An 18,775-nucleotide genomic window follows, 5' to 3' on the forward strand; every position below is an offset into this window, starting at 1 on the left:
CTGAACTATTTCATTTCCATGTTATCTTAATTGCTTCTTTTATATGGTTTGATAATAATCTTGAATTTCCAGTGATTTAAAAATTAATATTTAATCTTGAAACTTTATGAAAAATAGGAATGATTTAATTGCAATCACAAGCCCCTAGACATCAAGGAAATGAAGTCTGGTAAGAGTCAGGTTTTGTAAAGACAAGGAAATGAATGAAAGAACACACTGGCATATAAATAAAAATGAGCTTGGTCTGACAATTAAGGACAAAAGAGACAAGCTCTGATGAGGATGGTTTACAATGTTTTTGGTTTTGTCTTTAAGGAAAGTATCAAAGAATTCATTACTATCAATCAATTACGCACTAACTGCACTAAACTTCTGATTTCATTGGCAATCATAGTGACCAATACACATTTATGGTGCTCATACTTTAAACTTGTGAGGGTTCACTTTGGAAGTACAGTGCAGTACTTGAAAGTAAGAAAAACTGTTAATATTCTGAAAAATTCTTCTACACCTCAAGCCTACTGTCTTTGGTTCAAATGTACTAATCTACTTTTAGGATTTTATATTACTAAATAAAATACTACAGGTTTCAAACAACTTGTGAAACAAGAGTATATTCTCAGTCTTTCCTGACTAAAAAAGACTTCCTGTTATCAAATCAGTGGCTTTTGCTATCCCCTTCTTTGCAATAATGAGAAAGGTTGCTAAAATCTCCAAATGATTTCAACCATTTCAACAAGAAAAAAGTAATCTTATGAAAATCCACCATATCAGATAATCTTGTACAGGTATTTCATTATTCTGTATGTCTCATCTTGAAGAAACACTAGGGTCATGCTGTAATACAAGGAATTATATTTACATGGTTTTATCTTGCATGTACTGTATTTGGATATTAAGTACCACAGTGTACCCAAGAAATAATATACTACAGTAAGTCTCAGTAAAATATAACTTTCACTTACAGTTACTCTTTGGAACCAATTTCAAGGCTTAAAGAAAAATATGACGACTTTTATCTTCAACTGGTGCACAAATACTCGAGTTATATTAAATTTTTTTATCATTGATCTTGACATTAATTTTTGCAACATTGCTTAATTAGCTAACCGCGCATGCTTTGCAAGGTGTTTCATCATTCTAATCCTCCTTTGCAGTACACTCAAATCTTGGACTTTCAGCATTCTGCTTTTCCGTCTATGGTTGTACTTGACTTGTATAATAATATAAAAGGTGTAATAAAAAAATGAAGTTTCCATGTATGCTAAGTTGATATTCAACATGAATAGCAACCTGAACCAGATTCATACTTTGTGGGTTGGTTATTTTCAAAATACAGTACAGTATAACCTTACCTCATAACAATATCACTAAAATATACAATACTGTACACACATGGAAATTTAATGAAGAGTTATACCTTGAAGTCAACATACTTTCAATGTACTTTGAGGTGGACACTTACTTTTTAGTGATTCAAAGGCAGTAAAGTGGACTTTAGTGAGAAGAACTGGGCTGGCATTCTTTGACCGTTTTTTGTTTTTCTTGCCTGCCTTTGAAGTACTGTTATCTGCCATTTCCTGAACAACATTAACCTGCAGACATGGAAAAAAAATAAATAGGACAGTCTAAACTAATTATTTTAAGATTATTAGTACAGTATTGAAGAGTTGCAGAGTTTGTAATAAAGATTTCATCAAAACCCTTATAAAGGACACGAAATGTCAATTTTTCAAGAGGAAATAAAAAATCGTATACACAGATCCACACAATCCAAACTGTTTCATATTAAGACTGTACCTGGTTACTATACAGAACTTTTATCCAAAGAATATTAGATTACAGTATTTAGTTTTACCATATTTGTTAGTATTGCCATAATCTTCTTTGAGAACAGTTCTGTTTACAAAAGCATCCTTCACAATGGATTTTAGTGTCATTAGACATGAAAACAATCTGCTAAAACACTGTTGCTGCTAATTTTAATACCAGATTCATTAAGCATGTTTTTAGTACATGTATAAATGAACGTTGAATCCTGAAAAGAATATCTGGCCCAAAGGTTGCTTCTGTATGTAAACCCCTGGATGAAGAAATGCCATCTGAGGGCAATATTAGCTGATGAGAGACAAGATATAGCTATAAAAATAAGGAGGTACCTTTCAGCCTAAACATGTAAAACTTAAGGCACACTGTAAAGGAAACATGAATAGCAGCACTGTATTTCAGATAGCCTTAATGGCATTAATTCACGCATTCTTGCTGTTCCAGCACTCGGGTACCTGATGGCTTCTGATTCTTATATGGGTCTTTTCTCTGTGAACAGTTGACGACTATTTTTCCTGTGTTATTTTTATCAAGTCTTCACAAGATGATGCCATCATCCAGCTATCCTACTACCACTACATTACATGCAATTTTCAGTAATTTTCAGTTTTGCATTAATTTCACCTCATTCTGAGTATGAACATCACTGAATGAGGTGTCTTATGGGAGCAAAAAGGGTATTTTTGTTGGTGAAGGGTATTTTGATTAAGAAAATTATAATTACCGGTAGTCACAAGAAATACAACTGATCAGATCTGCAGGTGTTTAAGGGCTGGAGAAACCAAGCGTAAGAACTAGTTGTGGCCAAAGATTTTATATTGGTAGTCATGGGTCAGAGTAATCAGATTAGTGAGGGTGAAGAGTTTAACAAATAACTCAAAAACTGTCATTTACTTCAATTAAAAGCCATGAATGACAATGAAAAGTGCAGTTACAATCATTCATGTACAATACCTAAAAGCATCAGTAGCACAGTTACCTATTTCTAAATAGTAAAGGCTGAAAGCTTATGTTAAATCTAGTAATTACCTGTATGGTTAGATGCTTAATGCAGCATGGTCTACAAAGACCCATTACTTCTGAGTGTTTTTCTTGATACACTATATTAAAAGTGCTGAACATAAAATCATCTACTGCTACTGTCTATGGAGGGGCAGTATTTATTTACTGCCCAAGGTCTACAGACAATAACTTTTAAGCAACATCTATCTATTGTTGGTTTATATTTCCTTGAAAACATTTATGACAGACATTTATTACTGAACTAGTAAAGCCCCTTGACTGCTGGGAGAGCCTACATGACCAGTCTTTTAGCAGCTGGTTATGTTATAATCTTAGCTGGCTAAATAGCCATGATCACCCGAAGTTCAAGGTCATTCAATACATGGTTATTTGAAGAAGCAAATATTTTTATATAGCCTAAATCATTTCCCACTCTTACCTGTCATCTAGTTCATCAGGTGACCATAAGGCATCCCACATCAAAGAAGAGTATCAGCAATGTTAACAATGATGTCAGCATTCTGTCAACAGTGATGACCACAGTTAACACCATCCTTGAGGGTTACGTGTGGTTAGTTGTTACTTGAAGTCATGCGAACATTTCATGGAGTACTGCCATTACTGAAGCCCTAAAGCTGATCTCATCTCTAACCCTTTACATCAGTATTTTCATAATTAAAAGAGGTGAATCTAGACAAGTAATATTAAATAAGATGGAAAAACATTCCTGTTCAACAGCCCAAGGGTAACAAAGATACCATATTTCAAGATACAGACTGTCAATTACATTCAGGATCTTAAATGGTTGCATAGATAACACAACACCAATAATGGCAATGGCTGGGACTACTAAGGAGCACAGGACAATGGAAAGATGCTTGTCTTTGTTACAAATGAATAAAAAAAAAAGCAATGGTGGTAGGGCTGGTTTTAGCACTGATCACCACAACATAACTGGAGTGTTTTATGAAACTGTACAGAAAGTTGCAAGAACTTGAATATCCTGCAAATCACAATACTCTTCACTCATGTCCTGATGGAACTGCCACAAGTAACCAATTAAGTATGAGAGATGCCAGTGAACAACTAGGGGATCACAAGTTTACGGATTAAGCACCAAAGACCAAGGAAAGATCAAGTGAAGGTGTAGGTGCTGAACCTGAGCAAAGAATGTTTTCTTCTCACTCTTGTTCCTGCACAAACGAAGATTAATGTAGTAGAAATGCAGAGATCAAGATGACTATTTACTTGGTAAAATTTTGCAAGCTAGACGCTAAATAGGTGCAAATCTGACAAAGCCTCTGACATTCTATAATAAACTGAATAAACAATGGAGGTTTCTCCTGTGTAACAGCTTTTGCAATCCTTTCTAGTACAAATTCCTTTAAAGATAAGATTTCTCCTAAGTTAAATTCATCACGTACACACCACTACATCCCTGTAACATACAGGAAACTTTGAATCACTGATGACGTAACCATTCCATAACAAGAAATTTCTCCTCATAAATCTTCAACTACTAGTATGTAAAAAGAATCCCCATCAGCAGTGAAAAAATCCAGTGACAACATGGAAAATCTGATACTGTATAAAAATTCTGGCTGCAACAACTGACTTACTGATATCTGGTTGGAGTTTCCTTGAATATAATGACAAAATACACCAATAAAGATGAAGATTATGTAAAGGCATAGGTCATTTTAGTTTCTGTACTGTACTCGCAGTGCTGGTTTGTTTTTGGCAGTGAAAAAGTCTGGGTAGTATGATAAACCTTAGCCATACTTCACCGTGCCACCAGCCTAATTCTTCTTAAAAAAAATTCACATTTACTAGTACAAGAGATAATTGTTCATGTACCCCATACGAATTCATATGGGAAGAATCACCTTTATTTTTTTCATTATGATACCATTCCACAATTGGTAAAAAATATTGGTTATGCTGTCTTATAAGTGAAATTGGTTATGCTGTAAACAGGCAACTTTTTTACTTCAGGGAGAAGTCAACAAAAGTAATAACCTTAATACTGTCCAATACGTAGGTTTATCTTAGCAAAATGTTTTTGAGACATCGCCAACTATCTGTAGATTTGGCTTAGTCTGTGCTAGAACTGATAATTTTGTTCAAGAAGTTTTAACCATGCATTTGTACATATTTAAATTATAGTGTTGTCTGTTATGAAAGTACTTTACTTGACAGGCTATTCTTCTTGTGCAACCAAATGCCAATCTACGGCTACACTCTGACCCCATTTACAACTAATGCCCATAAGGTTGCAATGATAGTACCTTTACTTTCCAATCTAGTGGTACCTTTAGTTGTTCCACGACGATGCTCATTATAAATAATATTACTTATATACAGTATATATGATAAAATAACGAGTTCCTAAGATATGAAAACTTCCCAATCTAAGGCAATCTACCTAGAAATAAAGTATAGATGCTCTTAATTCTTATGTTCTCTTTATTATTCCTGCCTTCACTATTATGGTATTCTTGCCTGCCTTTTGTCTGTATTCCTTGCACAAAAACAATGAGGGTACAGTATTTCATTGCATCACCAACCAGCATTCATCACAAAAAATATCAAAACATATGCACTGTAATTCAGGAAATAAAGTAAAAGATAATTTGGCAAAACATCTTTAATGATTGAGAAGGTGCAGTATAAGCCAGAGTAAAAATTCTACTATCTTAATATGAAAATAACACCTTACAAACACTCAGTATACAAACTGATACTAATCAAACTGCACAACATGACCTGCCATATTTTCCAGCAATTCTTGGCGCAATCTTCTGTCATTTAAAATTGATGGAGGTACATGTATGTCCTCACTGAAAACATTGTCCACTGAACAGGCTTGAGGATTGTCTGCAGTTTCTTCATCAGAATCTCCAGCTTCCCTAATTTTTTGTAACAAAATGTCACCTTCAAATACGGGCTGTAACCATCTTGCATCTTCGAACATGTGTGAGTCTGGAAGAACATTGTGTCCCTCTAGTGCTCTGTGTTCTTCTATTGAAATCATACTATCAAACACTTTTCCACAATAATAGCATTCACTTCTAGCAGTTCTCCATCGAATGTAATTGATAAGTTTTACCTGATTATAAAAAGGTTGGCCATTAACAACTTCCATAAAGTCAAAGCAATGCAAAACACGCATATGATTATAAATCAATGTATGAGGATACTCCCCCACTGCTGAGTAAGGACAAAACAAGCACATTGCAACAGCATCCATATCATTGGTGCCAGTTATTTCTTCTCTTAATTTATCATCTTCTAAAACAGAGTTATTAAATAACACTACATCTTCAGGAACAATAGCTTTTCCATCATCAGAAAAAGAAGAATCGCTTATTTCAGTATCTTCTAAATGATACAGCAACCCATCATTTTCAAGCACAGGGATAAGATATTGAGAATGGTCCCACACTGATGTAGGAGGCAATTTGCAGTGACTGGCCTCACTCATGTGTTTAAGAAGTGTATCACGAGAGGAAAACTTCAAAGGACACATTAAACAAAGACATTCACTCATAAAACGTCTTATGCAATTTATCACTTTAACCTGTTCATAGAACTTAAAACCTTTTGTGACACTTTCAAAGTCGAATTTGTGGTAAGCTATCATATGATTGAAAAGGCCTCCTGGAACTTTGCTTGTTGTAAAATCACAGAAGAGGCAAGTGGTGGGAGGCACGTGGTCCTCCTGCCAGTCAGTCCATAGAGGATCTCCATAACCCTGACCTCTCTCTTCTTCATGTAAACTGTCTATGTCACTCTCTAAAGTACGATCATGCTTAGCTAGTTCCCACGGCGTTCCTGGTTTTAAATAATTTAAGAGATAAAATCTATCATACAATTTGTTTTTAGGATTAAGACACCGATGCTGTTTCTTTCGCATGTGCACTCTCATGACTACATGTGTTTTGAATGTATTTTCACAAAACAGGCACTGTAACTTCCTTAACTTCTCCTCCATAACATCAAGTAACCGAGCCCCAAAAACAATGTCGTCTGGTTTACCGACTGAAAATCCATGACTGAAGGTAAGATGCTGGAAGCAATTAGCCAAACCACCTGTTATGGTTTCACTGCAATAAATGCACTTACGTGAGAAAGTTATATCCTGCATTTCTTTTTCCTTCATCTTTAAAACATACTTAAGCTTCAATTTACTCAGAGTTGACCTTATCTCTTTATCTTCAGGAAGTTTACTACATAAAAGATAGTAAGTTTCAGATGGAAATTTAGCTCCTGGTTCAGTATTGGTGTTAAAAATAACACAGTAATCTTTCAAGTTTACATACTGCAGTTTTCCCCAATATGATATGTACTGTCTGAGATCAGCAATTTCCTCAACTTCTCCAATGACAAACTTGTGAACTGTGAGAAGGTGTTGCAAAAGTGGCTGCTCATCTTCTGTTATATTGAACTGATCATTACAGAAAATACAAGTGACAGGGTCCTCAGATTCAAAATTCAAGTCCAAAGTGGCAAAGTCAGACCCATATGCATCCATGATCATTAAAGCCACTCAAGACTAATTTTAAAGGAAAAAGCATACATTCAATGATCAGAACTACTGTATATGTTATGCAGTACCCTCAAATGATATCAGCATCTACAACATAAACTATGTTTTCTTCACAAACTCTAAAATCTAAGTCCACTATTCTTTTAAATATAAAAAAGCAATGTTCACACTGAGCTGTGTCTTGAGTTCCCAATGGTGATTTAAAACTTGTCCGCCATGTCAAAATGGGGTCCACACATACTGTCCGGCAGTACCTGCAGACCAAAATGGCTAGAATTAGACACTATCTCAATTTAATCAACGTATGTACATTAGAATGTTTGTCTTCTTTGACTGGAATTTTAAAACTTCTCTAAATGAGTATTTACTATCTGGAAAGTCTTACATCTTAAAAGACAGAAAGGAAATCAGCGAATGAGGTTTGAGACTGAACACTGGAGAAATTGGATGGTGTTTCAGAATGTAGGAGTAGGTGTGACAACAATTAACAGCTGGGCAAATAGATGTATGCTAAGATTAAGTACATATTACAGCTAAGCACCAGGCCACTTCCACCCATTCAGTGCTTAAAGCATTGAAAAGAAAGAGTTGGAGTGGTTGGACAGCAAGAAAATGGGATCCAGAATATAAATGAAATGAAGTACAAGAGCTGCTAAAGGAAAAACTCGGGGAAAACCTCAAAGTTGCACTATGAAGTCATAATCAAGATAGGCTGGACAGCAGGATGGAAGAAAGGAGGTAAAGTAAAAGGCTGAAAACAAAGGCTTAGCTAAGAGCAAAAGGACACCGCAAACACCCATCGGTAATGCCAACAGGGCACCACATGAGATGCACTATCCCCCTACCGGGAGTGCTGTGAGTGATACTCAAATGGAGAATATGGTTACTGCATGAATAAAAGGGGGATCCAACATAAGGTGAAATGATAACTTATAGGGATAATGTATGATAAAATGGTAAAATTACCCTTTACAATTCAACTATTGTTTCCATGGCAGCTAAAGTTCCATAAAGCTTTGCTGTAAATTTAAGGCCTCCAATGGTAGTGTACCACAACTTACTCTAAACCCCATGACAGCCCTGAAATTGAGAGCCACTCTTGAATAAAAATTTTGAGTTTCCTACTCAGAAATATGTTTACTAAAAACTGGCTGAATTTCACCACCTGTCACATTCCTTTTAACCCCTACATAACAGTTGCATGAAAACAATTTCAACTCTTGGTAACAATGAAGATAAGAGTTGATTTCTATTGTTTAGCCATGAGCCTGATACCAACAAGTACAGTGCAAGGCCTACAGCAGAAGCTATGTCAGTTTGTGACACTGGGAGAATATTTTGTATCACCATGTGGAGCTGTCAAGTGGCAGGACAGAATGATCCACTGATACGAAAGAATGATCCACTGATACACAGGTCTTTGGCAAGTAATAAAATACTTAAATCCTCTATGCATATTATTTCAGTAGCACAGCGCAGCTGTGGCATACTGATCTTGGTGCATAGGATTGCAAGTAGTATCATATATAGCACATCACTCTCAACCTAAATTAATCAGGATGTCTGTAGCATGGTGTTTATATCTACAATAACTGATGAAAAAACTGGCCAAGCTGCACCAGACTTGAATCGCATTGAATCAGTGATTCAAATTGACTCAATTCACCTTGTGTGAATGGTTTCACTAAGTTTATGTGGCCAATCAACATGAAAGATGATTCATATTGACTTGAATCAATTTGATATGCTGGGTGTTAACACAGCTGAAAAGTTTGTTAATGACTTACTGAATGAAGATCACAACAATTTTGGGTGTGGATATCACAACACTGTATAAAGCATTTATAGCTCAGGTTCAAAAGCTTAAATAGGTCTATGACTGTTGCATAACTCAGTTTCATTCACAGTCTTCAAAACTGTTTACCAAACTCAATTCTTCTCTCTCTTCAGTGCTTGAGTGGCACTTTATACACACTGTCTTATGCCTTATAAAAGTTGTGATCTGAATACTGTAAAATGTAAACATTTTCATAAATAAGAATATCTGTGATGCATCACTATATTGTGATCGAAAATAATGAGTAAAAAAGCCACAATACTGTAAATGATAAACTGTATTTTTCAAGATATAAAAAAATACAAAAAGGATAAAAACAACGAAGCTTTTGACCGTTTGCGCAATGGTACTATTCAGCCAAAAGGACCATTGCGCAAACGGTCAAAAGCTCCCTTGTTTTTATCATTTTTTGTAGTTTTTTGCATCTTGAAAAATACAGTTTATCAGTTACATTATTGTGGTTTTTTTTACTCAAATAAGAATATGTTATAAAGTGTTTTCCTTCATTATATTTTTTTATTGAGAGGCTTCTTCAATGTTTTAATGTAGGTCATACAACATTTTGACAAATTATAACCCCAATAACAGTGTGTGAAACCACACTTCATACATCCACATTGATATTAATGCTGCACTATGGCTGTGTATTATGCATGTCACCATAGTGGCAGCACAATGTACACATTATCAGCTCAAATGTACTGGTTAACAATAATTAAGTTATTCAACATATGAGGGGAGCTGCATCAATAATGTCACTATATCAGCCTTAGGGTAAGAGAATGCCTGCATTCTGAAGGTTTGCATTGACCTAACTACTGACGTTTAGTCTAGGACTTGACAATCATAAAAAAGTTCGGTTTACGATAATTTTCAAGTATAGTTTACTGTAATTGTAAGTCAAGATAAACTGTTCTATTGCCAAAACATTGGCTTCTCAAATCCCAAAGTGAGAAACAAGATTAATTAGGGCTTTGGCTTAGGTTATGGAGGACAAGGCAGGGTCCTCCATTTTTTTTACAGTGGGGATACTAACGAAGAGAGTAACAAATAAGCAAGATGCATAAATACATAATATTTATCATTTCTGGCTACCTCGGTCAGGTTAGGTAGGCCAGCGGGTTCAGGGTAAGAAAACCACTCCCAGGGTCAAGTAGGGTATTGTCTCTGAAAGCTAAATTACGTTACGATGTACAAGCTAATCCTACCTACATTCATCTGTAACTTACAGCTCAATTGCCCTTTGGTTTTAATCAGGTTGAGTAGTCAAGGGCAACAAGAACCCTCATATTTATTATCATCACCTTTTCCTGTAGGGTAACTTTCTCTCTGCAGGTTTACTTCCCATGGGATCCTTTAGGTTTTATAATCTGTTGAGTTTGTCCATAAGAATTTTCAGCCAAGGATTTAAAGAAAGAAAGAAAGAATCCCCAGCAACTCCAGTCCGGTAGCCTAGGAGGTGGAAACCTATTGTACGTTACGTTAGGAACGACTATGATGCATCCTCATATTCTATTTCTTTGCTTTTGTTTCTATATATCTCCCCCACAAAAAATAATAGTTTTCTACAGTAGTCCCATATTACTGTTACCTTAACTAGTGAAGGAGGGTGTAGGGAAAATTTGTTTGCGTAAGTATCTAGGCTAGCCTGGGCGTTTCCGGCGTAAATGTCAAATGGTCAAAATGACAGCAAAAACAAGGCTCAGCCTATCGACCTGGTCTATATAAGTTTAATAATACCCTAAGGCCATCAGGCACTGTTGTCAAAAATATGATTCTCCCAAAACAATTATAACGGTGCCATACATACGACTTGGCGTAAACCCTAAAGAAAACACACCGGAAATCCTTACCGTATTTATTTCACTGCTGCACTTCGGCCTCTGTCATATTTATCCCATGATCCAATAAATAGGAAGGTTCAGTAGCTAACATGTCTATCTTTCGTGGAACGATGCTGATAATTCCTTTCGAAGATTTCGTAGCACACGTTGACGGCGGTCCCGTCACGGTCTCTCGATTCCAACGCTTAATACTGTGAAAAGTGTGAACACAGTTGCGGGCACACGGCCCTAACCGTAGTTAAAGCAGTGTTTTTTTTTTACCTTCAAATTGATTTATTTAACTTATCCAATGTTTATTTGGCCTGTAGGGTTTTTTCATTTTAATATCACCTTTATAGTAGTTTAAATATTTGGGGTTTTTTCATTTTAATATCACCTTTATAGTTACTTATGAATTTAAATAATTTGATGGCTAATTTCGCTTTTTACCGCTATTGAGGTAATAATTTGATTATCTTGCTTTTCACCATCGCTACTAAGTAGGTAGTGCTAAGTCTCTTGCTTTAACAACCAACATGATTCCTTTTACTCATTTCTAGTCATGTATTATCGCAGTTTTTGTAAGGAGATTTTAGGATCTCTGGATTTAAGCCCAGATAATTTCTTTTCTTTAATTCCTCACAAGAAAGTAATGTTTAGTGTTCAGTCTTCTTCTTTTATACATAGATCGCACAGCCCAACCCTGTATTTTCCCTGGATGTCTGCCTTCACGTCCGACATTTTGAACCTGCCCTTCAGATTTTTAAATATAATGATTCTGGCAGAAACCATCTATGAACATCAGCTTCCGTTCTCTCCCCTTCTCTCCCAAGGTCTTTTCAAGACCCACTGTACAGTCTCTTAATTAATTTTCATTTCCCATTTTTTTGTCATATTTCCTCCCTTCTTCTATTGTCATGCTTTTATGTCCAAAACTGTCCATGAGGGTGTTGGATATATTTTTTTTTTTTTGGGGGGGGGCCGTTCTTAACAGATCCTCTACTATCTTTATTAATTACCGCTGGAAACGTTCTGCCGTAATCTTGCACTTTACAATAGGGAGCTCGAGGAGGCAAAGCGTTGTTTTTAAAAAATCTAGTATTAGCTCCAAATCCTATTTGTACACCTTAACGAATGTCACAGCAACGCATCATTCGTTTATAACTATCTTTCACTCTGATGAAATTTTATGTTACTATAAATCAGTAGATGTTAATAAATAGATATAAAATGACACCCGCTCCTTCGCACAAGAGTTTGGGTAACCAAGAACACCACAAAGATATTACCTAAACAGTAGTCAGTAAATGGCAGGTAATTCTACAGACGGAACTTCTAATGAAACAAGACGGTTGACGTTTTTTGAATGAAACGGAATGTACAATCACTCAAAAAGTTTTGCAACATACTTCAAAACTTTTCGGACGGCAACTTATAATAGCGACATCTGGCGCTGTTGCAACTCAGTTATAAGGTGAAACAACTGAACACTAGTGGTGGGTCCAGAAATTACCTGCAGTTTCCCTTAAACAGGGCTTTTTCTGATACTGCTTACTGTTGTCATATTTTACTTAATTAAAGGATGTTACTGTAATACTTCAGAGGTCATCACTGTTATTATGTTTTAATATTTTCATCTCCAACTGCCATCACTATCGTTGTTTTATCTTCTTCATATGTGTGAACTTTGAAGACATGGAAGGCCTACGACTGTTACAAGTTGAACTATTAGTCTTATTAACATCAACAAATACGACTTTTGTAAAGATTTACTTCACATTATTATTAATTAAATTTTGAATGACTAATCCTATGTATATTGTGAACTAGTACTTAATATAAAATATACTGAACTAGACTAACAGATTTCGTCTATTTTTGTAATACATAGAATATAATCGACACACACACACACATACATACATACACACACACACACACATATATATATATATATATATATATATATATATATATATATATATATATATATAAAATGCCGTTATCATGTGTAATTTCTTATTTCTTTCATTGCTACTTGGGCTATCATTTTTGTGCCTCTTATGAAGTTAACTGAATATATAACGCCTATTTTTGTATTTCTTATTATCTAAGTTTCTAAAAATTAAAATTGGCTAAAAAGTTCAACATTAATTTAGTTAATGCTAAATGCCAGCAGTGATAGGAACTACCATGCTCATCAGTGGAATGTCTCCTCCTCATCGCAAAAGATGACTCGTACAGAAATCATCGGCCGCTGGATTATATTACAACGCAAACCCCAGCCTCTATTCTTTGTGTTTCGCTGATATGAAGTGTTTTCTTGACAGAAGTATGATGGAATAATATCTTGGTCTCATGTAGCCTGTTACGGATGGTTTGAGCAGCAACAAAAGGGAGGAAAGCGTAATATATCTCTCTTTATATATAACATCATGAGATAATATTCTCTCTTTATAGCAACATCATATTAATTTCTGTCAGGGGAGTCAGGAGGGTTCCTTTTGTGATCATCCGATGGGTAATGCAACAATGGGGTTGTCCTCCAGTTTTTTACAATGACTTTATCATGTTTCCTCGTTCTCTCTGTCGTTGTATCCCCTCTATACATGGTTGTTTGGTTTACGCTAAGCTGCCGAGCAATATCTACGATAGAAACATTAGTCTTATGCAACAAGCTAATGATTGTGGCGAGCTTAGTCTGTTGCTCATCTTATCGGTGCACGTGAAGAGTTTAAACTTCTGCCTGAAGAGTCACACGATAACATACGACGTTATGAGATTTTTCTTTTTGTTTTGACAACGATAATGGTTGAATTCTTTCTTTCTTTATTTATATATAATTTCACTGATGGTTATTCAATATTATTTTATTAGTCAATGGCTTTTCTCTGGATTCGAAATATAGTTTCTTCTTTTGACTCTTTTGTCAATCATCTGAAGTGAAATTTTTCAAAATGTTTCGTCATTTTTCGTAATAGATTTTTCACTTGCCATTCTTTTTATATTGTTAACCGTATGATTAATCAAAGTCGCATAAGGAAATTACATTTCCTTGTAATTATCAAAAGAACAAATTACTGTTAGGTGAACGAAAACTTCTGGAACATGTTGCAAAACATTTTTGAATGACTGTACAATTTAGGTCAAGTGCTGGGACCTATGAGATAATTCAGCGCTGGAAGGGAAGCCGAGGGTAACAAGGTTTTAAAAGTGTCACGGGAGGAAAACCTCGCAGTTGTTAGGAGAGGGTGGAGAGCTGCATCCGAGAGCAGGTACAAATAGTAAAATGGACGAAAGGGGTTGCAACTATCGGACGGAGGGACGCTGCAAAGAACCTTAAGACATAGCAGTGTCTACAGTGCATCTCGTGAGATACACTGACGTCACTACCCCTTATGGGAGATCGGCGTATTGAATTTGGGTAGATTTGATCGGAGGGACAGTTGTTACAGAGTAGGTTTTTTCTGCCAGGTCTCGCCTTAATCAAAGGCGCTCTGCAGGTCCCTTAATCTATTTTCCACGTAAACACTTTCTGATAACATTCACGAAATCGCATCGCATTTTCCATTTAACTTATATTTACAGTATCTAAAGATTTCTCATTTTTCAACTCGTACCCATGATCAGTATTTGCAGCTACTGTGTTTCCAGTTCCAAAGCTTTGCAAGTTCTCAGATCCGTACTATGCTCAAGCCTCAATATCTTGGCTTCTCTTTCACAGCTAAAACTGACAGAGTTCGAAGTACATTGTTTTATTCAAAATACAGCCTAGTATCTGCTTCTGCCATATTTTTATTTATTAATTTTCCATTCATGTAAATACTTATTATATTATGTTTTTGAATTTCGCCCGAAGTGGGTGCCGTTGCTGAGTGGTGTAGCCTGGATCCTGGTGTAGCCATTGACTCACGTATGTTGTAGTCTGCCAAACACTAAGCGAAAGTTTTCGAATTATAACCATGAGTTTAATCCTGGCATTAGAAACGCATTCTACTTTAAATATTTTCATTGGAAACCACATTGTTTTCATAAAACAAGATATGGGACGTAATTCTCTACCTTCACTGCCAAACCTCAGTTTCAGCGACAAGTGGTAGGCATATGGTATTTAGGTCAGCGGTGACTTTAATGGCTCTATCTTCTTGATGAACCATCTCTCTCAAGCTGCCGTTGCGACAGGACAGTATAGAAAGCCACAGCGGAAACATTACAGCAAATGACAGGTTTCAGGCAAAACCATAAACAAGGGATTAACGTTAAAAGAAAGATTTAAATGGCTAAACTGACCTGGCTGCGATGCTTTATTTACCCTGGACCTAAGCGATCTTAGGGCCCTTGACAGACTACAAATCTGTGGAATTACACTTGATACACCTCCGACCTGTTTACCCAGATGTAAATGGGTGCCAGTGCCTGCTTAGGTCAAGGTCCTTGGGCTAGCAACTTCATCCCCAAAAATTGCCTTTATCGAGCCCACTGCAGACAGGAGAGAATTCGAGACTGGCTGCAGGAAAGAACGATTGCTACAACATGCAAACCTAAGCCTGTTAATGTTGAGGTTATAATTGAATATACTGTAGGTAGCCTGATCATGCCTTTTATTTTTCCCACTGTTCTTCATTCTGGTTCAGGTGCAAACAGTTATAAATAATAATTTATCGTTTTCTTTGTTTAGGTACTTGTATTGCGTAAAAATTGTGTAACTTACATTTAATCTTTATAAACTAGGTTTTGGTCTAGAGCCGCAGTCCACCTGATCGATCCAGTTGCAGTATTGCTTCTCTTCGTCGTAGTAGGTCCCAGGGGCGCAGTGGAACCTCCATGCAATCTGAGACGAGCATTCGCAATACGTCGAGCAGTCGGTGGGATCAGCAAAGAACTGAGCTTTAAAAAAAAGAAACGAAAATTGTTTATAAACAAAAAGATGGACTAGTTGCACTTCGGTAAGTTTTCTGTGTAACGGGGCCACTTCAGCAAAGAACGCAACTTTTAGAAAGACGAAACCTGAACTCTATAATCCAGGATTAATAGAGTACTCTATTAATCCTGTCTATAAAAAAGGATTGGACGCGCTCGGAGTCAGTAAAGTGGATCTGCATGATATGAAAGTTTCTAAAGAACAAATAAACGTGAACTCTTGTAAACAAGGACTGGCCTGCCTTAGAGTGCGCACATTATAATCATTATTCAATTATTCAAATCCTCGGATAACTTACGAACTGCTCCGTCAGGACCGCACTTAGCGGAGATATCCTCTTGACACATTTCGGGGGTAACAGTAGTCCCATCTGCGCCAAGGACCACGAAGGATCCGATGACTACAAGGAGGAAACCTGCTACGTGCAAAAGGCGTGCCTATGGTAACAATGAAAAAAAGAACTTTGTAGATACTGGTTGGTGAGGCTTAAGGGGGTGGAACGAACCAAATTAAGGTGAAATGTGCATCTGAAAAAAAACCAGGAATTGAATTCACTAACTTTCAAGTTGACTAATATACAGGGGATAAGGTTTGATGGGAATTAGCGCAAGAGGTTCTTGAATACATGTCGCCAGGTCCACCCACTCCCGCTCCTTAATCCATAGAAATTCGAGAAATTTAGTTCATTTTACAAACAACCAAATTTATGCACTAAAGCGTACCCAAGAGCTTTAACTGCTTCGTGCTTCTTGTTATCTGACGGCCTATTAAATATCAGGCACTTCAGTTGGCAAGGATTTTCAATGTTTAGGTTCATAAAACATATAGAAATACTTAATTCTTCTCTATCCGCCGTAAGCGATTCCTAAACCTATCCTTGTCGTTAAGCATCTAGAAAAAATTAAATATGCACCGTATACACACATTTTTCATATATATATATATATATATATATATATATATATATATATATATATATATATATATATATATATATATATATATAATAACTTTATCACATACATAATTGTTCTGTGCATTGCTTAGAATTACTAACAGGACCTCATTCAAACTGGATGGTACCTAGTGGAATATTTATTCAGAAAAAGTTACAAACTTTCTAGGACCCACAGTCCTTATTATCAAGTATCCGTGCATTTTTCTGAATAAATATCTCCACTAGATACCCATCCAGTTTTGAATGAGGTATACATATATATATAATAATATACAGAATATATACATATATATATATATATATATATATATATATATATATATATATATATATATATATGTGTGTATATATATGTTATATATATATATATATATATATATATATATATATATATATATATATATATATATATATATATATATATATAGAGTTATTATAATTTCTCATAAAAAATAATGATAACGGAAATAATTGGTCCAAAGGAACACCTGACTTACCATAGTGCTTATTCGCACGTTGACTGTGGGGCCTTCCACTTCAGACCTTGTTTTATACGCAAAAGAGGAGGGGCCCTTCCAATCCTAAACCCTTCATCCCAAGGTGGAACGAATGCAGGTAACGACAGTTACACAACTGACCTCTAAACCACACCTCTTTGTACAAAAGAGGAGCCATTTAAATGAGACACAACCTACTCATAATCTGAGATATGCCTAAGAAGTGGTATAGTCCCTGAACCTATACATTTCATCATGACCTTATTGGACAAACAGGTATTTCCATATAAAAAACCAATAACTATTCTATTGCTTTTGCAAAGTTTATCTATAGCTCGGACAGAATTATTACCTAATAATAACAGTTGTCCCATTCTCACAGACCCAGGACATGGGGACGGTGTCTTTTCTCTCTCATGTTCTCGAGGATAGAAATTATGGGAAAAGGCAGTAATTTGAAGAATTTTCCCATGCATCTACATTACGATGACGCAATTAAGGGTTATTGTTTTTTCAGTAAGAACTGTCCCTTTAAGCTTTCCTTTTGCGCATAAAATAATAATTAATGGAATCCAGCTCTCTCCATAACGGTGCTTCTGTATTACGAATAACATGCAACATGCAGTTCTTTAAACAGTTTATTCTGTATAACTGAGGGGCTATGTGCTGAATAAAATTGCAACAAAACCAGTGACTAAAGAGTGGCGTAAGCCACAACAGGTCACAAACAGACCCAAAAGCCAAAATATTAAGCGTTAACAAGGCCATTTCATATAACACCACACTCCATAATAAAAATTTTGAAGTTTTTTCTTTTTTATAAACACGAGTTTCCTTGGAGGGGGTGTCCCAGCAAGGTGCTACGCTTCAGTTAATACAACTAGTAAATTTGGAATGAGGCTGTAAGCCTCATGTCTTGTTCCCTGAATGTCTAAGGCAATAAGGGTCAGTGGTGCCATGCATTTCTCAGTTGTCCCATTCAAGCGCGGTCCACGGACAACGTGGCCCAACTTAGTTGATTGGACGGCCAGCTAACGTATTACTGGCGTGAAAATTGTCGAAGAACATTTTTTTCTTGGAGAAATTTTTAGATGTGGTGGTGATTTTTTCTTTAAAGTTTCATCAATTAAAAAATATAATCCATAGGATCACTGCAAGAACATAAAAAATTCCTCATTGTTTAAAATAAATCTGTGGAAATGTCATAGCCATCTAAGAACTCCAGTGATTTTTAGCTGTGAAGATGAGTATATCAAAGAACCATCTAATAACGTTCTCGGAATTGTACAGAAATATCGAAGAACAGCCTCAGAACCAAGAAGTGAGCAACAACGTTCCCATTTTTCTAGTGTTATATAATT

The 18,775-nt window shown here is 35.9% G+C and overlaps 1 protein-coding gene and 1 pseudogene across 1 annotated transcript; both read right to left on the reverse strand.

Moving 5' to 3' along the window:
- Positions 1 to 11,283, reverse strand: part of LOC136836351 (ATPase family gene 2 protein homolog A-like) — a 23,475-nt pseudogene extending 12,192 nt beyond the window's left edge.
- Positions 5,462 to 16,414, reverse strand: LOC136836352 (zinc finger protein 277). Its single transcript, XM_067100535.1, has 3 exons — positions 16,258 to 16,414; positions 15,750 to 15,925; positions 5,462 to 7,632 (listed from the first exon to the last, which is right to left on the reverse strand). The coding sequence occupies exon 3, from the start codon at positions 7,367 to 7,369 to the stop codon at positions 5,573 to 5,575; it is 1,797 nt and encodes a 598-aa protein (XP_066956636.1). The 5' UTR covers positions 7,370 to 7,632; positions 15,750 to 15,925; positions 16,258 to 16,414; the 3' UTR covers positions 5,462 to 5,572.
- Positions 16,415 to 18,775: the final 2,361 nt, after the last annotated feature.

This window comes from Macrobrachium rosenbergii, chromosome 56 (assembly GCF_040412425.1).
Source record: "Macrobrachium rosenbergii isolate ZJJX-2024 chromosome 56, ASM4041242v1, whole genome shotgun sequence".
Lineage (NCBI taxonomy): Eukaryota > Metazoa > Arthropoda > Malacostraca > Decapoda > Palaemonidae > Macrobrachium > Macrobrachium rosenbergii.